The sequence below is a fragment of the Lagopus leucura genome, unplaced genomic scaffold, assembly GCF_019238085.1.
Source record: "Lagopus leucura isolate 7727_CA_CO unplaced genomic scaffold, USGS_WTPT01 Super-Scaffold_100026, whole genome shotgun sequence".
Classification (NCBI taxonomy): Eukaryota; Metazoa; Chordata; class Aves; order Galliformes; family Phasianidae; genus Lagopus; species Lagopus leucura.
The window spans coordinates 6,286,187-6,312,634 of record NW_024962277.1 but is presented as its reverse complement, the minus strand read 5'-3'; the positions used below and the strand labels follow the sequence as shown (position 1 = coordinate 6,312,634).

Below are 26,448 nucleotides of genomic sequence, written 5' to 3'. Positions count from 1 at the left end.
TTTATCACACAATGCTAACAGCATCATAATTCTGTCAGTTGTTTGAATACTTGCAGAAAGACTCACTAGCAAGAAATTCATTCAAGATGTGTACTGACATGTGACACAAACACCTAAGTAGACAAACACGAGACTAATTTTAGGATTAGTTTTCAAATCTTAGACTTTCGTGTTTTCTGGTTACAACTCATACCAGAAAACCTTGGCCTCGTCCTTAATATTAGAATTAAATTGCTTATCCCCAGTATGAAGGCAAAAGCTTCCTGACTGAAGGCATTTTTCATTAGGTAGGCACATACAAGTTCTTATCAGCAAGATTTAAGGAATGCAATTCCAATAAGATGTGCACCTTGAACAAACAAGGATATTAAAATAATTTTAACAAATAACTGAGCATTAGACTATCATATGCTTAACTTACATTTATTTTTTAATAAGTTGCTGAGCATTACTGGAGCTGGTGCAAATCTGTCATGCAAATGGCATTTGACACTGACGTTTTCTTCGGCTGTTTATTTTTCTTCAGTAATGCCAGATTATAAATGCTTTCATTATAGTCTTAGTTGAGGTAAGAAAGCGTTTAGAGATGTTATTTAGGCCCTACTTTTAAGATGGAACAATAAAAAACACAGATTATTAGTAATACCAATATTTATTTCTGAATTCTCTCAAATTAGAGAATTCAGACTACTTGGCTTCTCCAAAGGCAGAAATATACCAAAGTTCTCAAAATCATGGTTTCTAAAATAGGAAAAGAAAGACCAATGGAGAGCAGGACTGTCAGTTCTTCTATTACCAGTAACAGACTGTGTGATAGTATCAGCTCTACTTCAATGTGTCACACAGCTCCAAGGGATAACACATCGATAGTGTCTAGAGATAGATGGGTACTCACCCATTAAAAAAAAATTGATCAAGAATGTACTTTCTGAAAAAACAGCCATTCAGAAAAGGTCTTAGTTGACTATTCCTTCAAAACAACTCAAGAATCTCCTAAAATTCACAGGAAAAGAAAAAAAAAGCAAACAACACTTAAATTGACAGTTAAGCATTAGTTTTAACTGAGACATTAGATGCACTGTGATTCATTTGAAGTATAGGAAATGAATAAAAGTAAAAACAATTGAACATGCCAAAGTTTGTCATCTGAAGTATCTGCTGAAGTACAACATCATGTGAGTCAAACATGCCTGCTTAGCTGTGTGTCATGGTGTACATTAAGACACAGCAAACAAACACAACAGGTACAAGTACAGGATAGCACTTACCTCGTTACATCACTTACTGAAATATGATGCTCTCTGCCAACAGGTGCACAGAAGCAATGAATACTCTCTATTTGATCTCAAGAACGTAGATTACACTTAGGAAATGAAGGACATACCCCTGGGAAGGACAAACTTGAAACATACGTCAAGGGTAGGCAATCATCTGAACATGGACTCCTATGGAAATGTGATAGCCAAAAGATTAATGGGATCAGTCCAACATGCTGGACAGCTCACGCTTAAGGAAATTCAAAATATGGTAACTATTTTTCAATGTTAAAATGCTTTCAAAAATATTACACAAGAACCTCTTCAGTGTTGCCTGCAGATCTAAGTGTTTTCTTTATTGCCCCTCATAGTACTTCAGAACTAAGTATATTCACAGTACCACCAAAAAAACCTAAGGCCTACTGAGACGTGGCCACACTCTTCACAGTACCAGTCATTATTTCCAACAACTTATCTTTAATTTGAGATGAAGACAGAAACCTTGACCCCTTTGAAAAGAGTAGCAGAATTCAAATCGACCCAGCGGGTCCAGGATAGCACCTGAAGGAATTTCCTTCATTTCATGTCTGAATAATTAAAGTTCTTGGATTACACAAGATGAGAAACAAAGAGTTTTAAATGATTTATTTGATTTCTCCACATGATCACAGTTATAGTTTTACATCAATAGGGTCTGTTACTACTTACAAACAGAATGCATATTAAAATGAAAGCACTCCTTTCTTCCCCATAGTTACAAAAGGGGTCTCAAGCCTCCCCAGAACAGAAGCTTCTTGTAAGTGTAATTGTTTTTGAAGTCTTTAACAGTCTGCATTCAACACCTAATTCTAATAGTTTAATACAACTCAAAGCAGATTTTAGTTCCTAGCAGGAGATAGGTATTGTAGGCAACCTCCAAGTGACTGCAGACTTAGAGTAATACTAATTTACACACTATGTACAATTTAGAGAATTGTCTACTCCCCCTACTTGGTCCCATTTTCACCACCCCCTTTTCTATTTCCCAAATTTAATCTTGTTATTGGTTCCTCTTTTCTTTTAAATATATACACAATAATCCATTTTGCAGGCAAGAAGTGCGATGGTATTTTACAACGGAACAGCAAAATGCATGCTTAACTGCAGAAAACACACAGCTTCATATGGAACAGCAAGTCAACATCTAGAGATTCATTTTTTTAAATATCTGCTGACTGTCTTTCAGCTCATTTTATCAAGAAACAAGAGGCTTCTGCTGCATGCAGTACATGATGGGAAAATCATTCTACACTGTATGTTAGACTTTTTTCTTTTTAGCGATACAAGACGTACATTATATTAGGATGAACTCTGTTTTCTGTTTTTACATTGTTGCACATTTCCATTTTTAACTTAAAAGAAAATTAAAAACCCCAAATATATATTTAATTGTTGTCCCAGAAAAGATTTTTGTCGCCACACCTTCATTCTTTAGGCTTCCCTTTCATTTTTTCAAATCAGCAATACGACTTTGCCGCATTTTTTTAATGGGAAAAGAGAAACATGGTCACTCTACACAGCTCTGTACCAGTTTTTATTTGGCAATGGCACTTGAGAAAAAAAATCTCAATTTTATACCTGCCTGCAGGCTAAAATATATATATATATATTAGTTTTTTTAACTACACAGTGTTTCAAATACTATCATTTTCCTGTTCTAGACATGACTCACACTGTTCTAAGCAACTGTTAACCAAGAATGGAATCAGAGAAGTTATACTAAAACCCTTAATACAGTTTAAAAAAAATAATCGAGTCCACTGTTTCTCCCTATTGTTTTGAAATAATGTTTACAGTTACTGTGCTCCTATATGACCACCCTGATTTTTTTAAACTAGTCTCAAAATAGTCTGATTTTACACATGCAACTTAATGCACCTTAAAAGGTAGGCACAAATTCTTTCTCCACGTGCAGATGAAATCGTTTGCAAATGTTTTTTGCATGCACAGTTGTGATTCTTCTGAACATTTAGTTGATTGCACATGGAAAATCAGTGATCGAGCATTAAAATGTGGCTTACAGTGTAAGTATAGAATATTTATATTTGACTAATTTAAATGAATGAAAGGGGTTTTGAAACAAAGCAAATGCAGATCTGGGAGATTTAAGGTCTTCACTGTTAACTGAGTAACACAGCTTGAGTCAGATTTTCCTCTCAGCTGTTACTGAACGTTCTGCATTTACACAGTACATGGTGAATTTTACATTAAAACTCTGCATCTGAAACAAATACAGTCTCTGCTACTCAATGAAGAGGAGCGCTCTTACCTCCATTTCAATCGAAAGATGCAGTTTGTGAAAGATATTTGTAACCAAATGACTCTATCTTTTCTGGAACAACCTATAAATTACAATTAGACTCTACTATTGGTACAGATGTATGAAGAAAAGTCTACATATTGAAATATGTTATCACTTTACTTCAACTAATATCAACAGTTAACACTGATATATTTTGCAAATATACAATATGTAGAGTGTAGCCTCACACTAATAACATTAGATGACATGCAGACAGTTCTACTTTCCCCTATAAGAACAGTATATATTTTTTTTAAACTGCAAGGAACAGAGCCTCAGGGGACCTGTAGGAGCCCTCTTAAGGTTAGCCGCAGACTTTAGACTAGTATGAGTGATACTTAAAAATCATTATGCAATCACTTGTTTTCTTTTAATGAAGACAATTTAGAGAAGGAGCAGAATGGGAAAATATTGCACGTGTGGGAAACAAATATGGACAGCTTTAAACAAAAGGCTAAACTCTAGATTGCTGTATTTGCTCTCTGTGGAGGTTAACAAAGTGCTGAGTTTGCAGTTTTGCTGGTATTGTGATATCAATGGTATGGAAGGGAAAAAAAATTACACACACCCCAAATATTATAGATGCCATAACAAGGCAGAACAAGCCAATATGAAGGTTACTCTCTTATTCTCACTTCAGTCTCACTTTAACTTCTTTCCACTTTAACTGATTTCTTCGTTATTCCTGAAAAAATATTATTAAATATAAAATTGACTACTGTTCTTACTTTTACCCATCTCACACTGGAATTTTTTCCAGAGCTCATCCTCTTCAAGGTTTGCTTTTAGGCTGGTACAGTTTTGCAGTTCTGATTCCTTTGCCTCTACTGTTTAGGTGTAAAGTTCTTGCAGTGGCTCAAATTGCTGAAACTACAAAGTAGGTGCCATGTGTAACTGTACAGGGTTTAGGGATAAAATTTTATATCAATTTGCAAATGGTCTGATTACAACACATAAGCAACAACAGCACAGCCTGTTTTTATGTGATGTCTTGCAACTAACTGGACTATGAAAGTGAGGGTTTGAGCATAAACTCAGCCTGCTGAGTGCTGGTTACTTTCAAACTAACAAATGTGATGAGTAAAAATGGTGAAGCCACTTCATTGCTAGTGCATGGCTACATGGAATTACAGATCTTTTTTTCTTTAGTATATATATAAAAACCCTACACTAAATTCTAAAACAAACCTTCAAGTTTTAGAGCACTTCCACCTGGAAATGCTCTCAGACTTAGAATTCAGCTTAACAGGGGGGTAAAAATAAGAAATTATGGTAAACAGGAAACAAAGTAGCTGAGAAAGATGGAAGTTTGCAATTTTCATGTTTGAGATGAATGTTTTTGCAGTGTATACATGCACCTGTTATAACTCTTCATGTGTGTTCATTAAAACATATGCATACAAAAGAAATGTGGATCATGTAAATTCACAGTTATCACAGCCTTTAAAGTGTCTAAATTTGTGTGACCAATGCTTGAAGATGACCACTGGTGAAAGGTCATCCCTTACATTGCTACCATATAATTACTGCATCTTAACAAGTTTGCTTACCTGAAATAGAAGAGCAGTTATAATACTGATTACGTATGATATCATGTTAATAAAATAAGGATTTATACAAAGCAGTATTTGACTACAACAATTAAATGCTATGTTACTTGGCACATTTAATAATGATTGCTTAGAAATCTTAGCAAGTCCAGAGGACTGACTTCTAATGAAAATACTGAAATGTCTGAAATTTATTTCTAACATTTAGTGTTTTTGGTCTACTCTTTCATATGCTATTCATCTATAATACTGTCCTATCAAGTAAGTGGAATTCCTTGTAAAGTCTATATTGCTAGCTTTGTGGACTGAAAAAATTTCTTTCCAAGCACAAATGTTAACTATACAGTATATATATATATATTTATATGTATATATTTATATTATATAAAGTTTACTTACGTACTTTCATCAACCATATCAGGTCTACTTATTTTTTGCCCATTGACAATAAAAGAGCAAGAATGCAACACTTGGTTCTGTATCACTTTTTTCCTTTTATCATAGACTATGTTTTTATTCTGCAAGTAAAATTGTCAAGGGATTTGGTGTAAAAGGTAATTTTACTCATATTCGGCAAGCAGCATGTTTTCAAGGCAGTCTGGAAATAAGAACTAACCAGATGGTAAGCATCTATGGAATAGATAAGTGAAACCAGTATTGATTGCACTAACTTGACTTATTTTTAGTATCAGCAAGCCTTTAAGCTCACACGACTCAGTTTAATTGTTTGTCTAGGTAAAAACTGACAATATTATTTGTTGCTTCCTGTAAGTGCTTTTGTAATTGTGTTTAAAACTACAGTTATTAAGAGGGTCAATACGTTCTAGACTATTGTGCTGATGCCGCTGTGTTTGGGCTTAGTGCTGGCTGAAGTGGACGGAGGTGGAGGCGGTCCATGGTGATGCTGAGTGTGCTGGGGATGAGAAGAGTGCCCTGGGTGTGGAGGGGGCAGTGGTGGATGAGGAGAGTGCGTATGCTGTGCGTGGGGGTGCTGCATGTAAGGAGTATGCTGGGAGTGTGCCCCATGCTGGGAATGGGGCACGTGTTGGTGATACTGGTGTGGGTGCTGGATGTGCTGGGGAGGGTGATAGTGGTGGTGGTGGTGATAGGGTGGTGGGTTCTGCTGCATATGACAGTACTGCGAATGGTGAGAGTGTACTTGTGCCTGGGTCTGTCCCTCAGCTGGCCCTGCATGATGCATGGCAGAAGGATGCTGTGAGTGTTGCTGATGTGGGATTACTGGAGGGTGTGGAGGTTGCTGTGATGAGCCAGATGGTGGATGGCCTTGGGAAGGTGGCTTTCCCCTTTTACTACCAAATAAGGAACCTAGGAGTGAGGAGGAGTTAGGCATAGTCTGGTGAGGGCGAGATGGACACTCTCGGGTTGATGTAGCTCTTCGGCGCATGTGAGGACTGCTAATGATGGACCCCTAAAAAGAAATTAATAGAAATAAAAATTAAAAAAAAATTTTAAATGTTTAAAAGAAAAAGTTCACACTGACCCACAAACTCCTCCTTCAGTGCTCACATGGGTAGAATATGTTAAAGAGTTCGAGGAAAATTTTATTTCCAACTTCTCTAAGTTGCCAGCAGGGCAATCGTGCCCTTTTGGGGACATTTATAGGCATTAACACTTTAGTATAGAAAGCTATTGCTTTAGGTATGAAAAATGTCACGGAAAAGTAGCATGACAAAATATCTAGGAGTGTGTATTTAAATGAAAAATACATTTTAAAATACTTCAAAATTACCATACTTGCTTTTTTAAAAATAACAACAAAAAAAGTTAACTCAACCTAAAAGGCTAAACACATAGCAGCAAACGTTACAATTCAGATTTCAAAAACAGTATTTAAACTTATTTAAATAGTAGTATTTTACTACTATACACCATAATGCTGCTTCTCAAGCGTACCTCTAAATTATGTGTTAAATGGAACCACATCACTTTTGCCACTAAGTTTTCTATGTGACTTTGTTTTCTGAGCTGTGGTCCAATGTTTTCTATTATTTAGCTTGGAATGATCTATTTAGTTTCTGGAAGTTTTGGGTTTGTATTTTGTAAAGAGAGATATGGGACACAACATTTGCTATGCAAAATGTGCTAGACTTAAACTGCAATCTATCTAAAGCAAACAAAAAAAAAAGGAAAAAAGAAAAAAAGAAAAATCTGCAAGCTGAATTCAGACATGAACAGTATATATAAATGGTTTGAAGATGAATGAAATCTCATGAAATCCACATTGAATTAACCTGTCTTAATTTTTTTTTTCCTCCCATGCCCTATCTGTGCAATTCCATGGTGTCATGACTGCATACACTGAACTAGAAAATAAGCAATGGGGATGGTTGAGCATGAAAATCAATAGTTTTAGCTAAATATCAAACAGCAAGAACAGTGTACTTTGTAACAAAGAGCAAGTGGGCTTTTAAGCTGGGACTAGACTGAAATGGTGGCAAAAGGACACATCATATTCATTTAACCATGCTTGCAGGAACAAAGGGAACAAGGTTAGCTCAAACCAAAAAATGGCATTGGTCTAAAACAAGCTGTCAGTGCTTTTTAAGCTGGAAGAATACAAAGTGAGTAGCCTAGGCATGCATTTTATTTGAGGCAGGCAGGTTATATGTTAGAAGAAAAAAGAGCAAAAAAATATGTATATAAAAGAAAGGTTTGAAATGCACATCATCACATCCAGCTAGACATCAGTAACTTCCTACTTACTTCCATATTGCTGTCTAGCGATCCTGCACTGCTGCGTCGCCCACGCTTGCCTGCCCAGGACATGCAACACCATAGATTAGAGACTGAGACAAGACCCGGGTGAAAAACAGCCGCTTGCCCTGAATCGCTAGAGGAGTCTCTAAATGCTACTGGGGGGCTGCAGGGGAATTAACATTGCACTGGACTGGTACAGTAGCTCCTGAGGCAGAAACTTAGATTTTTAAGGCCGTTAGTTAATTTAAGTTTCTGTACCTGACTGTAACTTAGAAGGCATTTCTGCTGTGAATCAACTGTAAGTACTGGGGTGTGATATTGCAATTTGTACAACTCCTAACACACATGTATCTTAACATCTATATTTAGCAGTACGGTCATGATGTTGACCAGCAACAATTTTAAGTTGTTCAATTTCCTGGTATCTAATTATTTATGAAGTTTTCTTTACAGACCTGTAGCATTGATATATATTCGTGGGGTGGTATTAGCTTAAACGCGTAATCTAATATTGGCAGATTCTGAACTTCATTGGGGGGGAATGCCAGTGGCATCAGTTTCAGCATTTCAATTTCGAACTTCAGTGGATTTCATATAATCTGCTTTCATGATGTTTTAAAAGAAACTAAACTTAATTTTTGAGTAATAAATAAAACTGGAATCTGTCTTGACATTATGGCTAGATTTTGTTTGTTTAGCTGTGCAGTGCTTTACATTTAAGTTTGATGGACCTGTTGTTTGCTTCAGCACTCTCAGATTGCCCAAGTCATTTGGCTACAGCTACACATGAAATACCAGGCTGTTTGCCTAAAGAACCAGAATACCTCAATGATTATATATAGGACACAGGATCCCAGATTTTATGTCTCATTTCAAAGGGGAGAGAATAGCCCATGGCTGCAGTGGAACTAGGCATTTTTAAAAAGATGTGTTGTTGAGCATTGCTTATGAAAGTTTCAAAATACTTTACTGGAAAGATTATAAACAATGCTAATCTCTGAAGAATAGCCAGTCTCTCAAGCTGCTGTAAAATCTGTATCTTTGTAGATACATATGTTCTTTCAGTACAGCCATTTTCCTGCAATGCCAACTATCAGTGAATCTCCACTTTGTACTGGCAGGTTGCTGACCTCAGAATTTCCTACCCTAACAGGTGATTTTGGAGAGAAATGTGAGAATTTCAGAATCACTGACCCTACAAGCCACACATCCTCACCTTTAGAAGCCCCAGAGTGCCCTAATACCTGTTGTGTATCGCAGATAGTTCAGAAGAACTTTGGGACTGGTTTGGTAGTGGTTCCTGGGAGGTTTGCCTTTGCTTTTCGACAAGTCCTCTCAGAGACAAGTTTAGAACATCTGTAAGTCTTATGAATCAGTATGATCTAAGATTATAACCCAAGAGTGTTGGATCTTTGAACACAACTTTGACATATTTAGTCATGGGATGCAGCCCTGCAATACAGCTTTCTCTTAAGAGCTACTGTTCTCTCTGGGCTACAGCAACATTTAATCCTCTCATTATCACTGAGAGTTACTCATGAGTACAACCTCCTGCAATGACATTAAATTCAGGGAAAAGCGTTTGTCGTCAGAGAGTTTTGGTCATCTTGTATGTTTGCTGGAATTTTCAGCAGCTCCCTCCAGACAGACTGTCATACATCTCTTGCTGCAAGTTTTAGACTCATCAAAATCATAACTGACCCTCTCATGGTTATGACAATACTTCACTTTCACTTCTAGTCAGGCTTTGATCTTTTTCTGCTCTGCTAGAGGGATTAGTACTGATTAACATTCAAATAACTCTTGCTTGTTTACACAAAAACAGAGAAAGACAACCATCTCTGAACTTAGCAGTGAATTTTGCAAGTAAGACTGACAGTTGCCATAAGTCATTAGGTATGGCCAAAAATAAAAGAAAACAGGAAAATTGAATCTATTTTGCATATTGTGGGAGTGAAAGTACTTAAATGAAATAACCATGAATGCAGTATATATGGACAGAAAGAGACAGATGGATTTTTGCTTAGAATCAAGGCACAGAAGTATGAGCCAAATGGAAAATCCTAATTTAAATGCCTGTAACTTCCCACAGATAGGCACTATCCCTACACAGAAAACTTTGTTTATTTTCTTGAAAACAAATTGAACCCAATTCCGCATTGGCCAACGGCACAGTATGAAAGATATTAACAAAATCCTCCAGAGCATTCTCCTGTCAGTCTATGTCTATACAAGACTGTACTCTGGCCTTTGAGATGACAAACCATCTAAAAATGTCTTTCTAAAGTAGCAGATCAAATTGCATTTCAGGAAACGGGTGAGTGTGCTAGAATTGTGTGTAAGAACAACTGTACTGATACAAAGATTCGTTAGCTAATGTAGTACAGTGATATAATAAAAATACACAATTTGGCTTTGTAGGTCTTGAAAAAAAAGTTTGGAAAAAAACTTTAAATGGTCTTTTTGATAAAGCAAACTAATTTAGCAGCTTTTCTAACAATGAGTCATTACCCTGACTGTACTACACAGGTTGTGAAATTGAGATGCACAGCAGCAGCAGAATCTGCAACTACCTAGCTACAGATATAATGGATACTACCAACATAACTGGCTCAAAATTATCTACACAATACTCTCTAATGATAATCCACAGAGACCACTTCTCAGAAAGAAATGTCTCTTTGCAACATCAATGTTTTCATCTTGTTTTCTGTGTGAAGCAGCTACAATACTGTGATCACAGATCAATTGTGAAAACAGTTGCTGGGTTTCTTCAGAAAGATTACTCTCAAAATACTGATTAAGTTCCAGGCTGTGAGGATACAACATAACTACATGTGACTTTACTGACCTCCTTCACTGGAAAAGCTAATGGTGTCTTTTCCGGAAGACAAAGGTTGTGGACACAAAGGTGGCTATACACAGCATGAGGTGTCTTTATACAGTATATCTAGAGAATAATTTGGTACTGACATGGACAAATCACAAAAAACCTTGATTCACAAAAATCTATTTTATTAAAAATTACTAAATTATATAGTGATCATTACTATTGTTATTCCATTGAAGAAAAGGAAATTGAACAATAGAAACACAGATGAAGGGAAAACCTCTCCCTGCTCAGAAAACTCTTCTGGTAAGGGAGGAAAGACTGATGGTATTCTATAAGATGCTGCAAAATCTGTGGGGGAGGAAAAAAATAACCGAGTAGCCCTGCCTACATCCAATGAGGACAGAGCCAAGGGAATGCACCAGCTCATCACAGATTGAGTCAACAGATTAGGAGATCCCGTAATTGCATGAAGCCAGAGTCCCTTTAAGGGGATTACGGTGCAAAAAAGTTTTACAATCTTTTTTTAATTACAATTTACAATAAACTATTCTGAAAATAAATAAATGAAACTGTATGTCTGTGGGGGAGAAATGGAGAAACCTTTTCCCCTGAACACAGGAAGAAATATTTTAAAAAGTTAACAGTCAACAAATGAGCCTACATGAACTATATAGATAGAACTGTTTTAATGCTGGGACTGCTTTACTGCAAATGCTTTTAAAAGTGATCTCTGCTGGTCTGTGATTGTTTTGACACTGCTCAGGAGATTATGAAACAAACACTATCTATATTCATAGTAACCACTACACCACCCTGCACTTCTGTGCAGATTTCAGTACACTATAACCTTTTAACCAATGCAATAAATATTATCTGCACCTTAAAAATTGAGAGTGAGGGGCATAAAGCTTGATTTCCACTAGTGCTCATTGCTGTAAGCCCAATGTGAAAGAACTAGCTCCTCCAGGAGCAGAAAAACCACTGGCATTCAGATTGACTAGCCCAAAGTCATCCAAAATCAGAAAATCAAATAGCTTAATCCATGCTTTGGCAAACAAATCAATCTTCCCACGTACTTACACTTTCCACATCTTCCTCTAAATCTACTAATGAAATAACTGTATATTGCATAAGTGGTGAAAAGGTCATCATTCCACTAGATTTCACAAAACTCAGCTACAACTGCATTAGAATCTGTTTATTGTTTAATATTTTTATGTAAATTAAGAATTCAAAATTACAGAACAAAATCTCAGTTCTTCCTCAATTACAGCTCAAGAACATGTAGTAAAAATAACCATTTTCTTTTCTTTTGAGAAAGAATAGAGCACAAGTGCTTCTGACACATTCACACCTTTGAGCAGTTGGTTGCCACATTATGCTTTTTAGTCCTTGGAAGTAACTGTCAATCCACAGCAATCACTACTACCCACAAAATCAGGACCTCATTCATATCATTTTCACAACTACCATCTATACTATCACAGCAAACGCACAGAAGACTAACCTCAGAAAGTGGTTCCTGACGTTTGCTTTCTGACAGAGAAATCTTGTTTTTCCTTATGGTTTACAGCTTAAGGGTAGAATCGTTATGGTATCGACACTTATTAGACCTAAGCTTATATATTCACATAGTTTTCCAAGACAAGAAATGTAAAGTCTGTTTCTACAGCCACTGTTCACTGTTGTGATATCTTTTTGAGAGTAATGGACTGGTTGTTGGGTTTTTTTTGTTTGTTTGTTTGTTTTTAAATACAGTTTTGTCATATACACATCCAGTTCAATCAGATTCCCCTTTCCTTGAATCAATCTTTAAATGTTTTTATTTGCTTTTACAATGTTCACTGGGTAGTTATCTGCCTTCTTGCAAACGTATGTAACCAGGGAGTTCCAACATTAATTACTTATTTTTTAATAAGAAAGGACCCTTTTGAAAAGTCACTTACATCCTACAGAAAGACACATATCCCAAATAGTCCCACTCCTCACTTCTCCTTGTTTTTTCCATGTTCCATACCACAAAAAGATTTGAGGCCACCTAAGTCAGCAACTCTTTACGGAAGTACTCTCATATGGTATCTCTGGGACACAGTAACTTGCTAACTAAAAGTGATGCATTTGTTACTCTTTGAATCATCTTTCCCATATCAAAACCAAGTCAGCCTCACATGTAAGCTAGTTACTGAGAAAAGGTAGAAAATGTTGGTATAATAGCAGTAAAATTATTATATGAAATAACAAAGCAAGTAACATGTCATTTTTCAAGTCAGTCGCACTGCACAAGACCAAACAGAAACTCTCCATAATTCTCAACTTGTTAAAATTAAGTTTAGTTGGGTTTAACTCATTGATAAACCCTGCAGTCTGTGAATGATTTCTATATTTTATCATGGAAAAAAGTTATTTTCAGTAATAAGCATGCCAAATGTATGCATGCCCTGTTGAAATGTGATGTTTTCATGATTATGAGTACTTGTTTATTGCATAACACCCAGAACATGAATTTAAACTTATGGCAACGTTCGAATGACTGGGATGAAAAATTTCTTTGAGATGAAAAAAATTGACTAAGAATTACATTTATGTGTAAACATACCTACTGAACTCACATATTTAACAATATGGCAGTTCTCATTCTAGTGAAATAAAAACAAAACAACAAAAAGGGATGATGAAAGTATCCTTAAATCTGAGATATAGTAGTGGTGAAGACTTAGTGACTTGATCTAAAATCCATTGAAGCCAATCAGGCAAAAATATCCAGCTTCAACTTCACTGTGGATCAAGGCCCTAGGTCTTTCATATGAGGCAAATGGGCATGAGGATGAAAGTCTAAATGGAGAATAAAACAATTGAAAGAGCTTACTCTCTCTATACTTGTATGCACATACATAGACCCACAAAACATTGGCTATAATTTTAGTTAATTTTATTCATTGCAGCTAGAATCAATTCCTCCGTTAAAAAGAAAAAGACAGAGAGCGTCTACTACCAAAGACAGACACAGTACTGAAATTGTGGCTATACTGTAAACCATCACTGCAATTAAAAGAACAAATCAGATTAGGCAAGGCAGACTATGAACTAAAGAAAATAAAAAATGTAGTTGCTACTGCTGCTTCTAGAAGTACTTTCTGAATACTGGACATAGTGTTCAGATGTGACTTCTTGCAATGACAGGAATCACATTTAACACTGAAACACACGGTTACTACCTGCGGTAGCCTGTATTACCATGGGTATGGCAGTTTTGCATTACACACACAAATCACAAAATAACACGTACCAAACTTTCTCCTCATTCTTCTTTAGCTTTTAAGTCCCACCACCACTCCTTTCTGGTCCTTAGCCATATTAATCAGCTAATAAATTTTAGAAACATGAGTGGCTTTGTGGGATATCAGTATTCTTTTCCAGAATGGTTTCTTTCATTATATTGGCAGTAATATTTCACAGTCACCTCTTTTACAAGAATTAGGAACTTTATCTTGAATTGCAAAATAATAAGATAGAATTGGGGACACTGTATAACTGAATTACATAGTTCTAAACAGAATTTAGTAGGGCTTCACTCAATTTCATTCATCAGTGTGGTAACACAGGTACACTTGAGCACAAAATACATGGAAAGCAATTATTACACAGAGATCAGTTTCTTTGTTTCTAAGCCTACTTTATCAAGGGAAGAAGCAAAGCAGAAGAAAAAGAGAAAGGTAAACTAAGTGGGTTACTCTTAGCGCAAGTCAACCATTTCTTCTATAAAACACTTACAATTTTTCCACTGTCTTCACTCTCCTTTTAAAGTATATATAGCAATCTACAATGGTTTAAATGTTTTCAAATAATTGTGGCTCAACAGAACAAGGGTAAAAAAACAAACAAATTAAACACAAAGTATGACAGAGGAGCTATTAAAAATGTTTGTAGTTTCGGTGTTATTGTAAGTTACTCAAGTTTCAGTGCTCAGTTCTTAAGGCCTACTGTGAGCTGCGACTTATGCATAAATCACACATCTTTGCATGCTGTAGTCAAAGCAAGGAAATAAAGGCAGTGCTTACCTGCTTCAGACAGGTCTCTAAGGGAGCTGCTCAGTGCACTTCTTTTCAGCCCTTCCCCTGTAGCGTAGCTGTCATCCAGGCAAGCTCTGTTCAGCGTCCCATTGCCAGAATCTTTTTTCAGACTGGAGCACTGAGACATGCTTGGACGCACCACTCCCTTCTGTTTTTCTAACTCAGCTGAAACAAAAGAGAATAATTTTTCAATTCATAGTTATCGGCTGTAATGAAGCAGCGTAGTAACATCACAATTTCTGTATGTGATCACATACATACTGTGGATAACAGCTAAGTGTTCATTTTGGTAGATGATGATAAATTTGAGAGGAAATTTAGCTCTGTACCAACAGCTTTAAAGCACAACATACAGGATGAATGGCTATTACTCTGTTGGAAAAACTGAAGATAAAATTCTGTGATTAGACAGTCACATGAAATCCAGCAAAATATGTATGTATGATTTGTATGAAAGCTACCTAATCAAGAGAATACAGGAATATAAATGTGGAAGTGCAGGAAAAAAAGCAGAATCACAGAATGGTTTGGATTGGAGGGACCTTAAAGATCACCAAGTTCCAACTCCCTGCTTCCTTTAATTATTGAAAGGCCAGAAGGTCTCTCCCTGGAGGCTTCTCCAGGATGAACAACCCCAACTCTCTTCAGCCTCTCTTCACAGGAGAGGTGCTAGAGGTGCTTCAGCCCTCTGGACATCCTTGAGGCCTTTTCTGGACCTGCTCCAACGGTCCATGTACTTCTTATGTTGGAGGGCCCCAAAACTGTATGCAGCTTTGCAGGTGGTGTCTGACAAAAGCAAAGTAGAAGAGTCACCTCCCTTGGCCTGCTGGCCATGCTACTTTTGATGCAGCCTAGGATATGGTTGACTTTTGGGCTGCAAGTGCACACTGTTGAATCACATTAAGTTTTTCTATAAACTAACATCCCCAAGTCCTTCTCCTCAAGACTGCTCTCAAACTGTTCTCCACCCAGCCTGTATTTGTGCAGGACCTTGCACTTGGCCTTGTTGAATTTCCTGAGATTCACATGGGCCCACCTCTTTAACTTGTCAAAGTCCCTCTGGGTGGCCTTTTTTCCCTTCAGCATGCAGAAAAATTCAGTGAAAACTATCTGAAGGGCCGTCGTCAAAAATTTCAGTCACATAAATTACTCTTTACATTCTTAATGTAATTTATACTAACAATTATAAATCTGTTGCTATTTAGAGCTTGTCCAGGCTAACCGTCCACTGCATCTATATTGTACTAAATTACTGTAAATAAACCTAGATGAAGTTTAAGGGATCACTGTGTTTTTCTTCTTTTAGGAATAAAAGCCATGGAAAAAAACTAAGTTATTTTGAAGTTGTGAGGAGTTCTAATGAGCTATGCAGACATTAAAGACTTTCTTACTTTGATTAGTTTGAAATTGCTCTACTATATGTACCTTTGTACTTACACTCTATTCTGTGCTTTTCCATTTCTTGAACTTCTGCAACTGACTCCCTCAAATCATCTGTAAACTTCTTCCTGTCCTGAGGATTTGGTGCATTGAAATTTATTAGTACTTTGATATCTGCTCCTGGAACAGCTGATGTGAGCCGTATGCCATTGGGATAATCTAGAAGAAAGAGTGAAGAAAAATGTGAATACCAAAGCTTTGATTATTTCTCTAACATAGGAGACAAAATCAGGGAAGTAAAAGTCAAAGGGCACGGAAAAACAAAAATTTGTAAGACATTATGAAACTGCTTAACTGTCGAGATACAGAATAAATATTGAAAGGCAATCTTTATGCAGCCTTTATCCTTAAGGTATCATGTAAAACATAGAAGAAAAATCACAGAAAGAAAGAAAAATGTAGAGGGATTGATAAGTCTTATTTCATGGAACAGATCCCATTACCTAGCTTAATCAAGTTAACTTTGCTGTGTAAAGACTACTCAAATATTTCTCAAGTACTAGAAACTGACTCATGCTGTCAACATTTTTAAGAACAAGACACACACTAGCATGTAATGCAGTGTTTAATATTCCCTAGTAATTTTGCATCCTGGGCACCCTACTTAATTGTCTTTTTTTTTTTTTAATTTTAAATGACTTGTGAAATTGCATACTGAGAAGTAAAATAGTCCATATTGTGGGCACCATCATATAAAGAGCAGAACTTTCAGAAAAACCCTCTTTTATCTTCCGCTGTATGAGGCTAGAAATTTTAACAGCTACACAAAAATATTCTGCAATTGAGATAAAAGGTTCATTTTCAGAAAGACAGTATATAATGACGATATGCTCTGCTACAGACAACAGAATCAGCCTTTTCTTGAATCACAGATCTCCAGAGACAGGATGTCAGAAAAACTCACTGCTTGACTCAGATCTCTAGTTATGTATGCAATCTGAAGTCCAGGTGACCCCATGTAGTAAAAAAAATCACTCAAGAACCAGTTGATGATGTAAGGTAGTGTCCTCCCTCAAAGTCATTAGGTTTCAACAATATATAGAATTAAAATATTGAGTAGCAAGTGCAAGTACTAGTCCACTCTCATACTGTTCTCTCAGGTGAAAAAAAAGCTGCCAAGTACCCCAAGCTTCAAGGGACACAGAGAAAAAGGAGGGAGGAAGAATTTAGTGCTTCTGCCAGGGTGTAATCTGCTTCTCCTAAAGATATGACAATACCAGCTATCTTTCATCAAATAAGACAGCTGTCTTGTGTATTCTGCAGCTGCTGTCACTCAGAATACACACAAATGGCCAAAACTACAGTGGAGTCTGATGCTAGGTAATGTTACAGAAGTGGATCATATGATATAACACTGTGTATCAGTTTGAACCCTGAAACCAGATATCCAGAGAACAAGTCTAAAAAGTATACCAGTTGAAGAAAAGATGTTTTTGAAACTGAACAAGTAAAGAAACTTATTAACTCCAAACAGTCACATTAGCTCCTTCACAGAAGAATAAATAAACTACAAAACTTCACATATTACACAAACAAAACGTTTTATTTCCAAATGATACTTCCCTACAACACATTGATCAAGCATCAGGAAGCACTGACATAAGTATTAATGGATTTTAGATATACTCTCTCTAAGAAGATTTACTTGTCCTGAGTATTTTCAGTGATTTTGACTGAAAATGTAAAATATTCCCTGTGGTCTACTTATTTACTAGAGATAAATGACATAATTTCTCTTATAGAGCTCATCCACCTGTCAACATAGCTGATTTCTATTATTAACCCAAATCATTTTGTTCAACCTCACTAGTAGACAAACCAGTATTTTTGTTGCTTTTCCTTTAATTACACTAGATTTCATTCACTTGAAATCAGCTGGTCCTGACAGCTGCTACATAGGTTTAATGATGGCTCTGGCCAAGATACCCTAAAGCTTGACTGGAACAGGGAAAATGGAGATGATCAATTTTATGAATCAGACAAGAACAATACTTCTCTTTCCCAAGTGAAAAATCACTGCATTCTATCCAAGAGACAGCAATATTAGAAGTACAATCAGCTCACTTATTCATCATCTTCTGGAATGTCTTACCTGAGAAACCCAAATACATCTACTGAAGTGTCTCAGTCAACTGCCTACAGTTCGCTGGCAAGAATTAAATCATTTTCTCCAGGTCTCACTATAGATATTTTTAAGTTTACTTGAATAAAGTGCTCCTACTTGGTATGCTTATTGGTATTTTTCTTTTTCTTTTTTATTTAAACTGATATCAGAGGAAATAAATATTCTTCTACTTACAGTAGAATCCAGTACAGAAATATTTGCTGTTCCTCTCTAAAAATGAATTTTATATTACATAGAATATGCACGAGAGAAAGAAAGAAAGAAAGAATGAAGATGTTTACATAAAAATAACTCATAGGCTACATCACTGCTATGAGGTCTTCTCATTCAAAATCTCCAGATGCTTTAACTCATAAAAAACAGTAATTTCTTTTGAGTGAGATGAGCATTGGAGCTCATTTTCAAGGACAAATGAATATAAGAGCTTTTCACAAGAGAGAAGCACAGAACTACTGAATGTCAAACTGAAATGTATCCAATTTATCATGAAAGTTGAGGTTTCATCAAATAGACTGTCTCCCTAAGAACCATGCAGACAACTGAGCATAGCCACATTATTACAGATATTGCCTCTGGCTTTAAAAATTGCAGGAGCATAAGCAAAACACTAGATTTTTGTTGGACTGTTGACAGACACTGACTGAGAAAGCACTAGGGAATATTGGATTTATGCAGATTATAGCTGACATAAACAAAAAGGTGGCAGAAAATCCAAACTTCAATCCAGAATCTCTGCCTAATTCTGTCTGGATTTATATTTGAGTAGGTAGCAGACACAAAGGTAAGACCAAATCAGGAAAATATATGAAACAGTGGCTTAAATTACAGAAAACACTATAGTAGTCATTATTATCATATACTGAGTTCCAACTAATTGTACCACTGATTCAGCAACATTTACAATTTATTTGCTTTTTTACAACCATTCCATTATTTACAAGTGTTCACAAAACACATTTGGTTAGATCTGGATTCTGACAACTATCAGTCTAACAGCAGTCTTTGCATGCTGACACCAGGCTATAGCCTTCAGGACTAAACTCAACTCACAGCAATTTTATTCCTAAATTTAGAATCAAGTCCTGTCCAGCCTTTTGTTTTATACAATTTTTATTTTTTTATTTTTTTTAAATAAATAAAATCATGCAAAAACAGAGAAAAGACTTACACTGGTTCTCAAAAAGAAGAACTTGCATGCCATAGAGGGAAAAGGACTGTCGAAAGCTGTATGTAACAGAGTTCTTCTTCTTTTGAAATATCTTGGTCACCTAAAAGTTACCAAATAAATAACATAAAATATCCCTTTTATCATGCATTTATAACCTTCCAGCAAAAATTAACTTCCTATTTCTTTCTTTTTTCATAATTCAACTTATGTATTTAATCTGCTGCTACCCCAGAAACAAAAAACTAGCTTTGAAGTACTGCTCTCTCATTAGAAGATTCAATATTTTATCCAGATGCAAAGCCTGTGTTTTCTGTTCTCCAGGACTCTACTTTTCTACATTCAAGAAGAAAAAAGCCTCACTTTTATTCTACACTGCACATGTTAGGAAAAACATATATTTTTTAAAATCATCCTTTTAAAGAAATTAACTGCTACCATACTTTCCTTCATGCTTTCTTCTCAGTTTGACTACAGACAGCCCATTGGTATGGACTTCTCAACCCAAGTTTAATTCTTAGCCCTTCTCTCACCTGCAGTGTGATCTTCCAAGCCTCTTCCACTTGTGCACCTCCAAATATTGTCTCACACCATCTCATCCAATGAAGCCATTTTTACCCTGTCAGCCCCTATCTGAACAAAAGCTCCAAGGTCTGTGGAAACCTTTACTTTTTGCTACAACACAAGTAACATAACCCTACTTACATCAGTTCTGGGGTTCTCCTAAGTAGTGAAGGTAATGACTCTCCAATACCAAGAGATTGATTTTTAATAGTTCTTTCTAATTTTTGCTTTTTCCATAGCATTTTACTAAAACTAACAAATCTCTTCTACACTACCTACAGAAAATTCTGATAAAATTACAGGCATCTAAGTAGATAATAAAAATGAACAAGAAGTTAGCAGCCTGAAGATGACAGCACTTTACCAATTTACATCCAAACTCACATTTATATATCCTATTCCTATTTCAGTGAATAAACATGCTTGGCTCATACAACGTCCACGACAACCACAGAAATACATAATCTTGTTTTTCTGCAAGTAACTGGAATTCATTATTTATTGAAGGGAGACATTCCGTAGAGATACAGTTAAGCTAGAGGTTATTTTTGTTCTTTATAATAAGAGCTATTGTTTTAAAGTACTTTCTTATGCTCTACTGCAGTAATCAATAATAAGGCTTCCGTTTAAAAATAATTTATATGTAGTGAACAAAAGTAAGAAAATTTAAATATTAATCATTCTGAGATTGCAGGATTTCAGAGTAAAAGATATTTATTTCTAGGAATGTTCATGCACTTATTGCTGCTGACTTCACAGACAGAGGCATTTCTGAATACCACACTAGAGGTCTTTTCAACCCCAGAGATAGTAAAAGCATACACTGAAAAAAGAGAAAATGTCATTTGTCCCCCAGAGTACTCCAGAAAAAAAATGAGTTAGATTTTATAAGCAATAGGTAAAAATCCCATGAACAACCCAGTGATAGCTCAGTAAAGGCCTCCCATATCAGAGTCCTTACTCCTACACAAAAGCATGGTGAGAATTACAGGCAAAATTTTGTTTCAGTGTAAGCACATGAACAGAATAAGTCTTGTAATATAATCAAGTTTAACACTGAGTAAAAAGGAAAAACATCAGTCCTCTCTGAATCTTAGCATTAGCAAAGGTAATCTTACAAAACAAAATGAAGCAAGACCCCCTGAAACTGAAAATACATACCACAAGAAGGTCATTAAATAAAAATATTTCTCGCTGGTGCAACCCAAGCTTCTGAGGTTTATTCGGATCAGGAACTTCAAAGAGTCTGCAGTAGCAAACAAGCCTTCGGTGGGGTAGGGAGAGGACCTATGGTAATACAAAAGTTCATGGTTACTATAGCAATATTTAGCCAAAGAAGAGGACCTTTCATACTGGGAGTCTTTTATGAATAATTCAAATATCTTTTACCTCTAAGCTCATTACACTTTTTCAATAAAAGAGGAACAATGACAAAAAAAGATTTCTATGCTACAAACTGCATGACATTCAAACTTCAAGAACACTCATATCAATTCTAACAGCCTGCATTTGGATGCCAGTGGAAGGCTCATTAGGGGTAGATCCTTACTTTGTGAAAACAATAAAACCTTAACAGAACTCAAGATTAAGCTCACAGCACATTTTATTTGCTGCTTTCCTGATCATTTTTACATATCAATATAGGAAACAACTTCAGCTTCTGTGAGATGACAAATTTAGCAACATTGTAGATTACTTTTTGTCAGCCACTGAGTTAAGTCAGGTTTTTCATTCCCTGACACAAAGGAAAAGGTGACATTAGGATAGTAAATGCGCTTTAGGATGGCTTGTTTTCTCACGCCAGCAACAAAACCAAGAATTATGTTCCATTTTTTTTATTAGAAATGCCTGCTGAACCTATCGCCAAAGCTGTATTTTTCAGTCTAGTGAGACTTCACTTCTTTCAAATGCAAAAGATTGTGCTTTGTTAACAATATTGAGAGTAACCCTTTAAATTTTCAAGTAGAGAATACTCTTCAGTAACTGGACGTACTTCATTTATATCTTGTATTTACTTATAATTCCCGATTCCGCATAGGAATGATGGCATTTACTAGGAAAACAAAAGCAGTCAGACTATTAAAGCTGCTTCTTCCTCTATGTGAGCAGGAAAAAAGAGTAGAGTGGAAAAAACCTTAGTGTTTTTTATCTGCCCTTATTCCTGATTGTTGTCACTTCGTATGACGACACTTCAATTATCCCTTCCAAATAAAATGACAGCTGCTATTAACAGACAAAGTTTTAATAGCACTTAATTTATCTATGGCATTAGTTTAATTACTCATCCTCCCTGGACTTGCAGGGAAAAGGATTTAAAAAGTATATCTGATATTTTATAAAGAAGCCAATGTTGTGAAGAATGCTGGGGAAATCAATGGTTTCAGACTGACTATTCTGGTAATTGAACAGTTTATGGGGGCTCTCAATGAAAAGTAGCAGGAATAAAAGTTGCATGTCCTCGTTGTTCCCTGCCTCCAGGTACACGGCAGACTTAAATTTGCTATTGCAACATAAAGGGTATCACCCACTCTATGGACTTGCAAACAACTACAGTGAGCTTGGTGTTGAAATTTAACTATAAAAAATGTTTTCACCCATAGCAATGGATGATCCTGTAAGATTCCCTTCCACCATACTTCACAAAGGTAACATCTTTCAGATGGTTTTCACAATTCAGTGATACTCTTAGACATGCAACCATGAAACAAAGACAGAATAGAAAGCTAACTCTGAATGCTTTTAATTACTTACATGGCAAAAAAAAAGCAAAAAAAGAAAAAAGTAAGAAATAGAAGGCAAACAAATGGAATTTTAAAGTAACCTCCCTGGATTGTCCTGAGTGAAGATGTTAACATGCAGCACATTATATTGATAAAATCATAATTGATTAAAAAAAATCATTAGGATCAAGTTGCAGAAGACTATCAGATTTCAGAATACTACATTCACTCCTTGACTATTTTTTTCTCTTTATACGTTTGTTCTTTAAATTTAGAACTACCACCAATACTGCTATCATGAAATGAAAGTAAGTGAAATACCGTGTCAGAAGAAGAGTTTCAGAAATACTGTTTTATGCATTCATATATTTTAGTTTTAGAGATGTTATTGAACATGTCTACCTGGAATCTGAAATCAGTATCTTCTGTGTAGATCCACCTCTCACAAGAGAACAGTTAACATAAATTGCAAATATCTTTCTAGAGCATCATACAATATCGAAATGGACAAGAAATAACAAATAATAGACACACTGGAAACCAGATGGAAAGGTGAGATACAGCTGTAAATTTGCTTGCTTGTTTACTTATTCTTTACTGGCTATTTAATGCCTATGGAGATTACAGCATTTGAAATAACAAAATGAGCACTATAAACTGCAGGCAGTAAATTAAAGAGTGTAGCTGGTAAACATACTTGTAAGGAAATCTTCATACTTTGCAGAGTTATTACAATAACTGACAAAAATTTGCTTGATAGAAGCCCAATTTTTGAAAATGCTAAAATGTAACAGAGTGCATCATCACCAGTTACAACAACTACAAACTTTGAATGAGTACAAGAAAAATACCTACACAACCAAGTCCATGATGCAGAGATCCAATCTACAGTAGAAAGACATATACAAGTTCATTAAACTTCAGAGAAACACAGTACTGTATCATAGCAAGTAAATACGTCATGGTCTTACTATGACTAAATGCCTATAAAGTAAAAACAAATATTTCTATCAATAAAGACTACTGGCTATTTCCTATATTTTCTTTCACACAGTTAAAAGGATCTCAATAGAAGATCCTTGATCCTAGGACTCCATCGCAGCACTGTTTTTCCCCACAGCAAAACATGAGGCACCTCAGGTTACTCAAAACCAGTATTAGAACTCCTTGGACCTGATTTCCAGGTATGTTCTCAGAAAAATGACATGATCTCCTCTTACAATTACCAGCTCACTGAGCCAGCTGCAAAACTCAGAAAAGTGCGCATATGAAGTTCTCTGCCACCCTTTGTAAATTCTGGAGTCATAACTGATAGCATAAATGTTGAAATATGATTCTCCATAACATCACGTTTTACTGAGAGAAAATGTTGGAAAAAATATCTTAAATCGAGTTCATGATTTGGAATATCATCATTCACAAGTATCAGACTAAAACTGATTCCAAAACTAAAGATTCATCTGCACTGAATATCTGAATACTCCAAAATAAAAAACAATCATAATAATTTATTATTTTGTCATTTTCAACTTTCTGCTTTTTAATAAGCAATTTATACATCTAAGCAACATAATTATGTGTTCTCCTATACTGTGCATTGCCCTACATCTCCTTACTATGTACTAAGTTACATTCTGGGCAAAGACTTACAGGTTTCTTTCCTACTATGAGTTTTTCAACCTTCTGGACTTGGGATACATGATCCTCATTTGTCTTCAGCTCCCGCTTGCGGATCCGCTCATAAATCCCAATCAGCATTTCTCTTGGGATATCTTCACCATCATCCACACCTACAGAATCCAACAGTTTTATGATCAATTGGTTTCGACTCATAGCTGTTGGACATCTCCCGTGATGTTCCTGGGCCCACCTTACCCAAGTGGCCCCAGTCATGCTACTGAGTACTGAAGCACTGAATTTTGCCCATATGCTTGCTATCTCCATACAACAAGGCATTGATTGAAATCAAACTATTGGGTTTATTTTTTTAATTTTTACATCATTACTCTAAAACTAATTCCTAGAAGGCTAATTTCCAATATAGATTATTTCCTTTTTTTCTTTACTTTTCCTCTGCTTTTCTATTAAAGCTCTAATGAATAAAGTAACTCTTTAGATATTAAAATGTCCTTCTACCTCAGAACAGTATAACCTCTGCCCCAGTATTACTCAACACTGCTCAGAGATTCATTTCTACAAGACAGCCTTATAAATAACCAGTAAAATTAATTTAACCAGTATTTCCTGTATGATTTCAAAATTAATTAAGTTAGCCTGGAAAAAAACAGATCAACAGAAGGGCCTATTTACAACGTCACTGTTTAGCACTGTATGACTGTCATCAGCACATCAGCATACAAGCATCCCAACAAATGCCTGGAAGTTGAAAGCTTGATCATGCGTTTTTAACAGCAGTGGAAGGAGTCTGATTTCAGTAAGTGACTGAAAGGTAGCACTTCTGGCACAGGGACATGCATATATTTTTTTTTTCTCACACTAGTTTTAAAGCAATAACCTGCTGCTTCCCAGTCAGAAGGCAAAATACAATATTTTGTCACCAGGTGGAACAACTGCTGCCACAGAAAAATACTGTGATAAAATATGATTTCTTTGCAACGAGGAAAAATGGCTTCTCTTTCACACCTGCAAATGTCCCACAGATCACCCTTGGAAATCATGGCATTTAAAGCTAGAAGTGAGGAAGTGAAAAATACCTATTACAATGAATTGCTGACATGTATGTTGGAGTTTAGAGAGACCATACTGCTCCCAATGCAACAAATACGATTGTAGTATTACCCTATCAAATGAATATCAGATGAATACCAGGTCATTCTTAAATCTTTGTGAACTTATGTTAAAATCTCAATGCTTACTTAAATTTTGCTAAGCTAGTGCACCTGCTAAGAATAGATTGTTCATTACTGTCTTACATAAATCTAGGGGAATAACATCACCAAACAGGACTTTATTTTCAAGATATGAAACTCCAGAACATTACAAGTATTTTATTTTCACTAGCATTAAAATTATACTGGATGTGTAACGTGCACTCCTGAACACCAACTGTCATATACCTGAGAGTATATCTTCTCATGCAGAGCAACTTAGTTCTGTCTTTCTGTCATTTGTTCCACTTCTGGGTATCACTGAGAGAATGGCTGTTAAACAGTACATCAACACTTGCTGATGCCTGCAATAGCTGGCCTGTTTTTATACAATGCTGTTGCATTCACTGTTGCTAAGAGAAGAGATGTGCACAAAGTTGTGTTTATTGTGTGCTTGAATGCAGAGAGAGGAGGAAGGCAGTGTTACAATGACTTGTGTTAAAATGCGATTTTTCTGGGCTGCACACGAACACATGGTAATGGAACTACAATGAAAGCTTCTCTTTCCCTACGGACACAAACTACCTTAAAAAAAAAAAACAAAAAAAACCACCCAACATCTGAGTTGCAATAAAGCAACTGTTGATAAAGTAAATGTTATCTGAACACCCAGAAACAACAGAAGGTATCCTATCTCATGCATGATCTTCCTTAGCTGTACTGTGACAATTTCCTTTTAGACAAAGCTGAGCTCTTACTTCATAAAAATCTATTCTTTTTTTTTTTTACCAGGAAGTAAGGTATAAAGAGCTGAGATACAGACATGGAATAAAAAATG

The 26,448-nt window shown here is 35.9% G+C and overlaps 1 protein-coding gene across 13 annotated transcripts in view; it reads right to left on the bottom strand.

Moving 5' to 3' along the window:
• Window positions 1–1,886: 1,886 nt before the first annotated feature.
• Window positions 1,887–26,448, bottom strand: part of IQSEC1 (IQ motif and Sec7 domain ArfGEF 1) — a 353,788-nt gene continuing 329,226 nt past the window's right edge. For 9 of the 13 annotated variants that reach the window (XM_042880458.1, XM_042880464.1, XM_042880451.1 and 6 more), the window contains 8 exons: window positions 24,433–24,572; window positions 23,638–23,667; window positions 21,224–21,349; window positions 19,502–19,601; window positions 16,194–16,367; window positions 14,757–14,933; window positions 7,872–7,921; window positions 1,887–6,576 (listed from right to left, as the gene is read on the bottom strand). In XM_042880458.1, the coding sequence (XP_042736392.1) occupies window positions 5,971–6,576; window positions 7,872–7,921; window positions 14,757–14,933; window positions 16,194–16,367; window positions 19,502–19,601; window positions 21,224–21,349; window positions 23,638–23,667; window positions 24,433–24,572 (1,403 nt within the window). In that variant the 3' untranslated portion in view covers window positions 1,887–5,970. The remainder of the gene's footprint in view (window positions 6,577–7,871; window positions 7,922–14,756; window positions 14,934–16,193; window positions 16,368–19,501; window positions 19,602–21,223; window positions 21,350–23,637; window positions 23,668–24,432; window positions 24,573–26,448) is intronic. The other 4 variants (XM_042880452.1, XM_042880455.1, XM_042880462.1 and 1 more) reach the window with 2 other exon arrangements.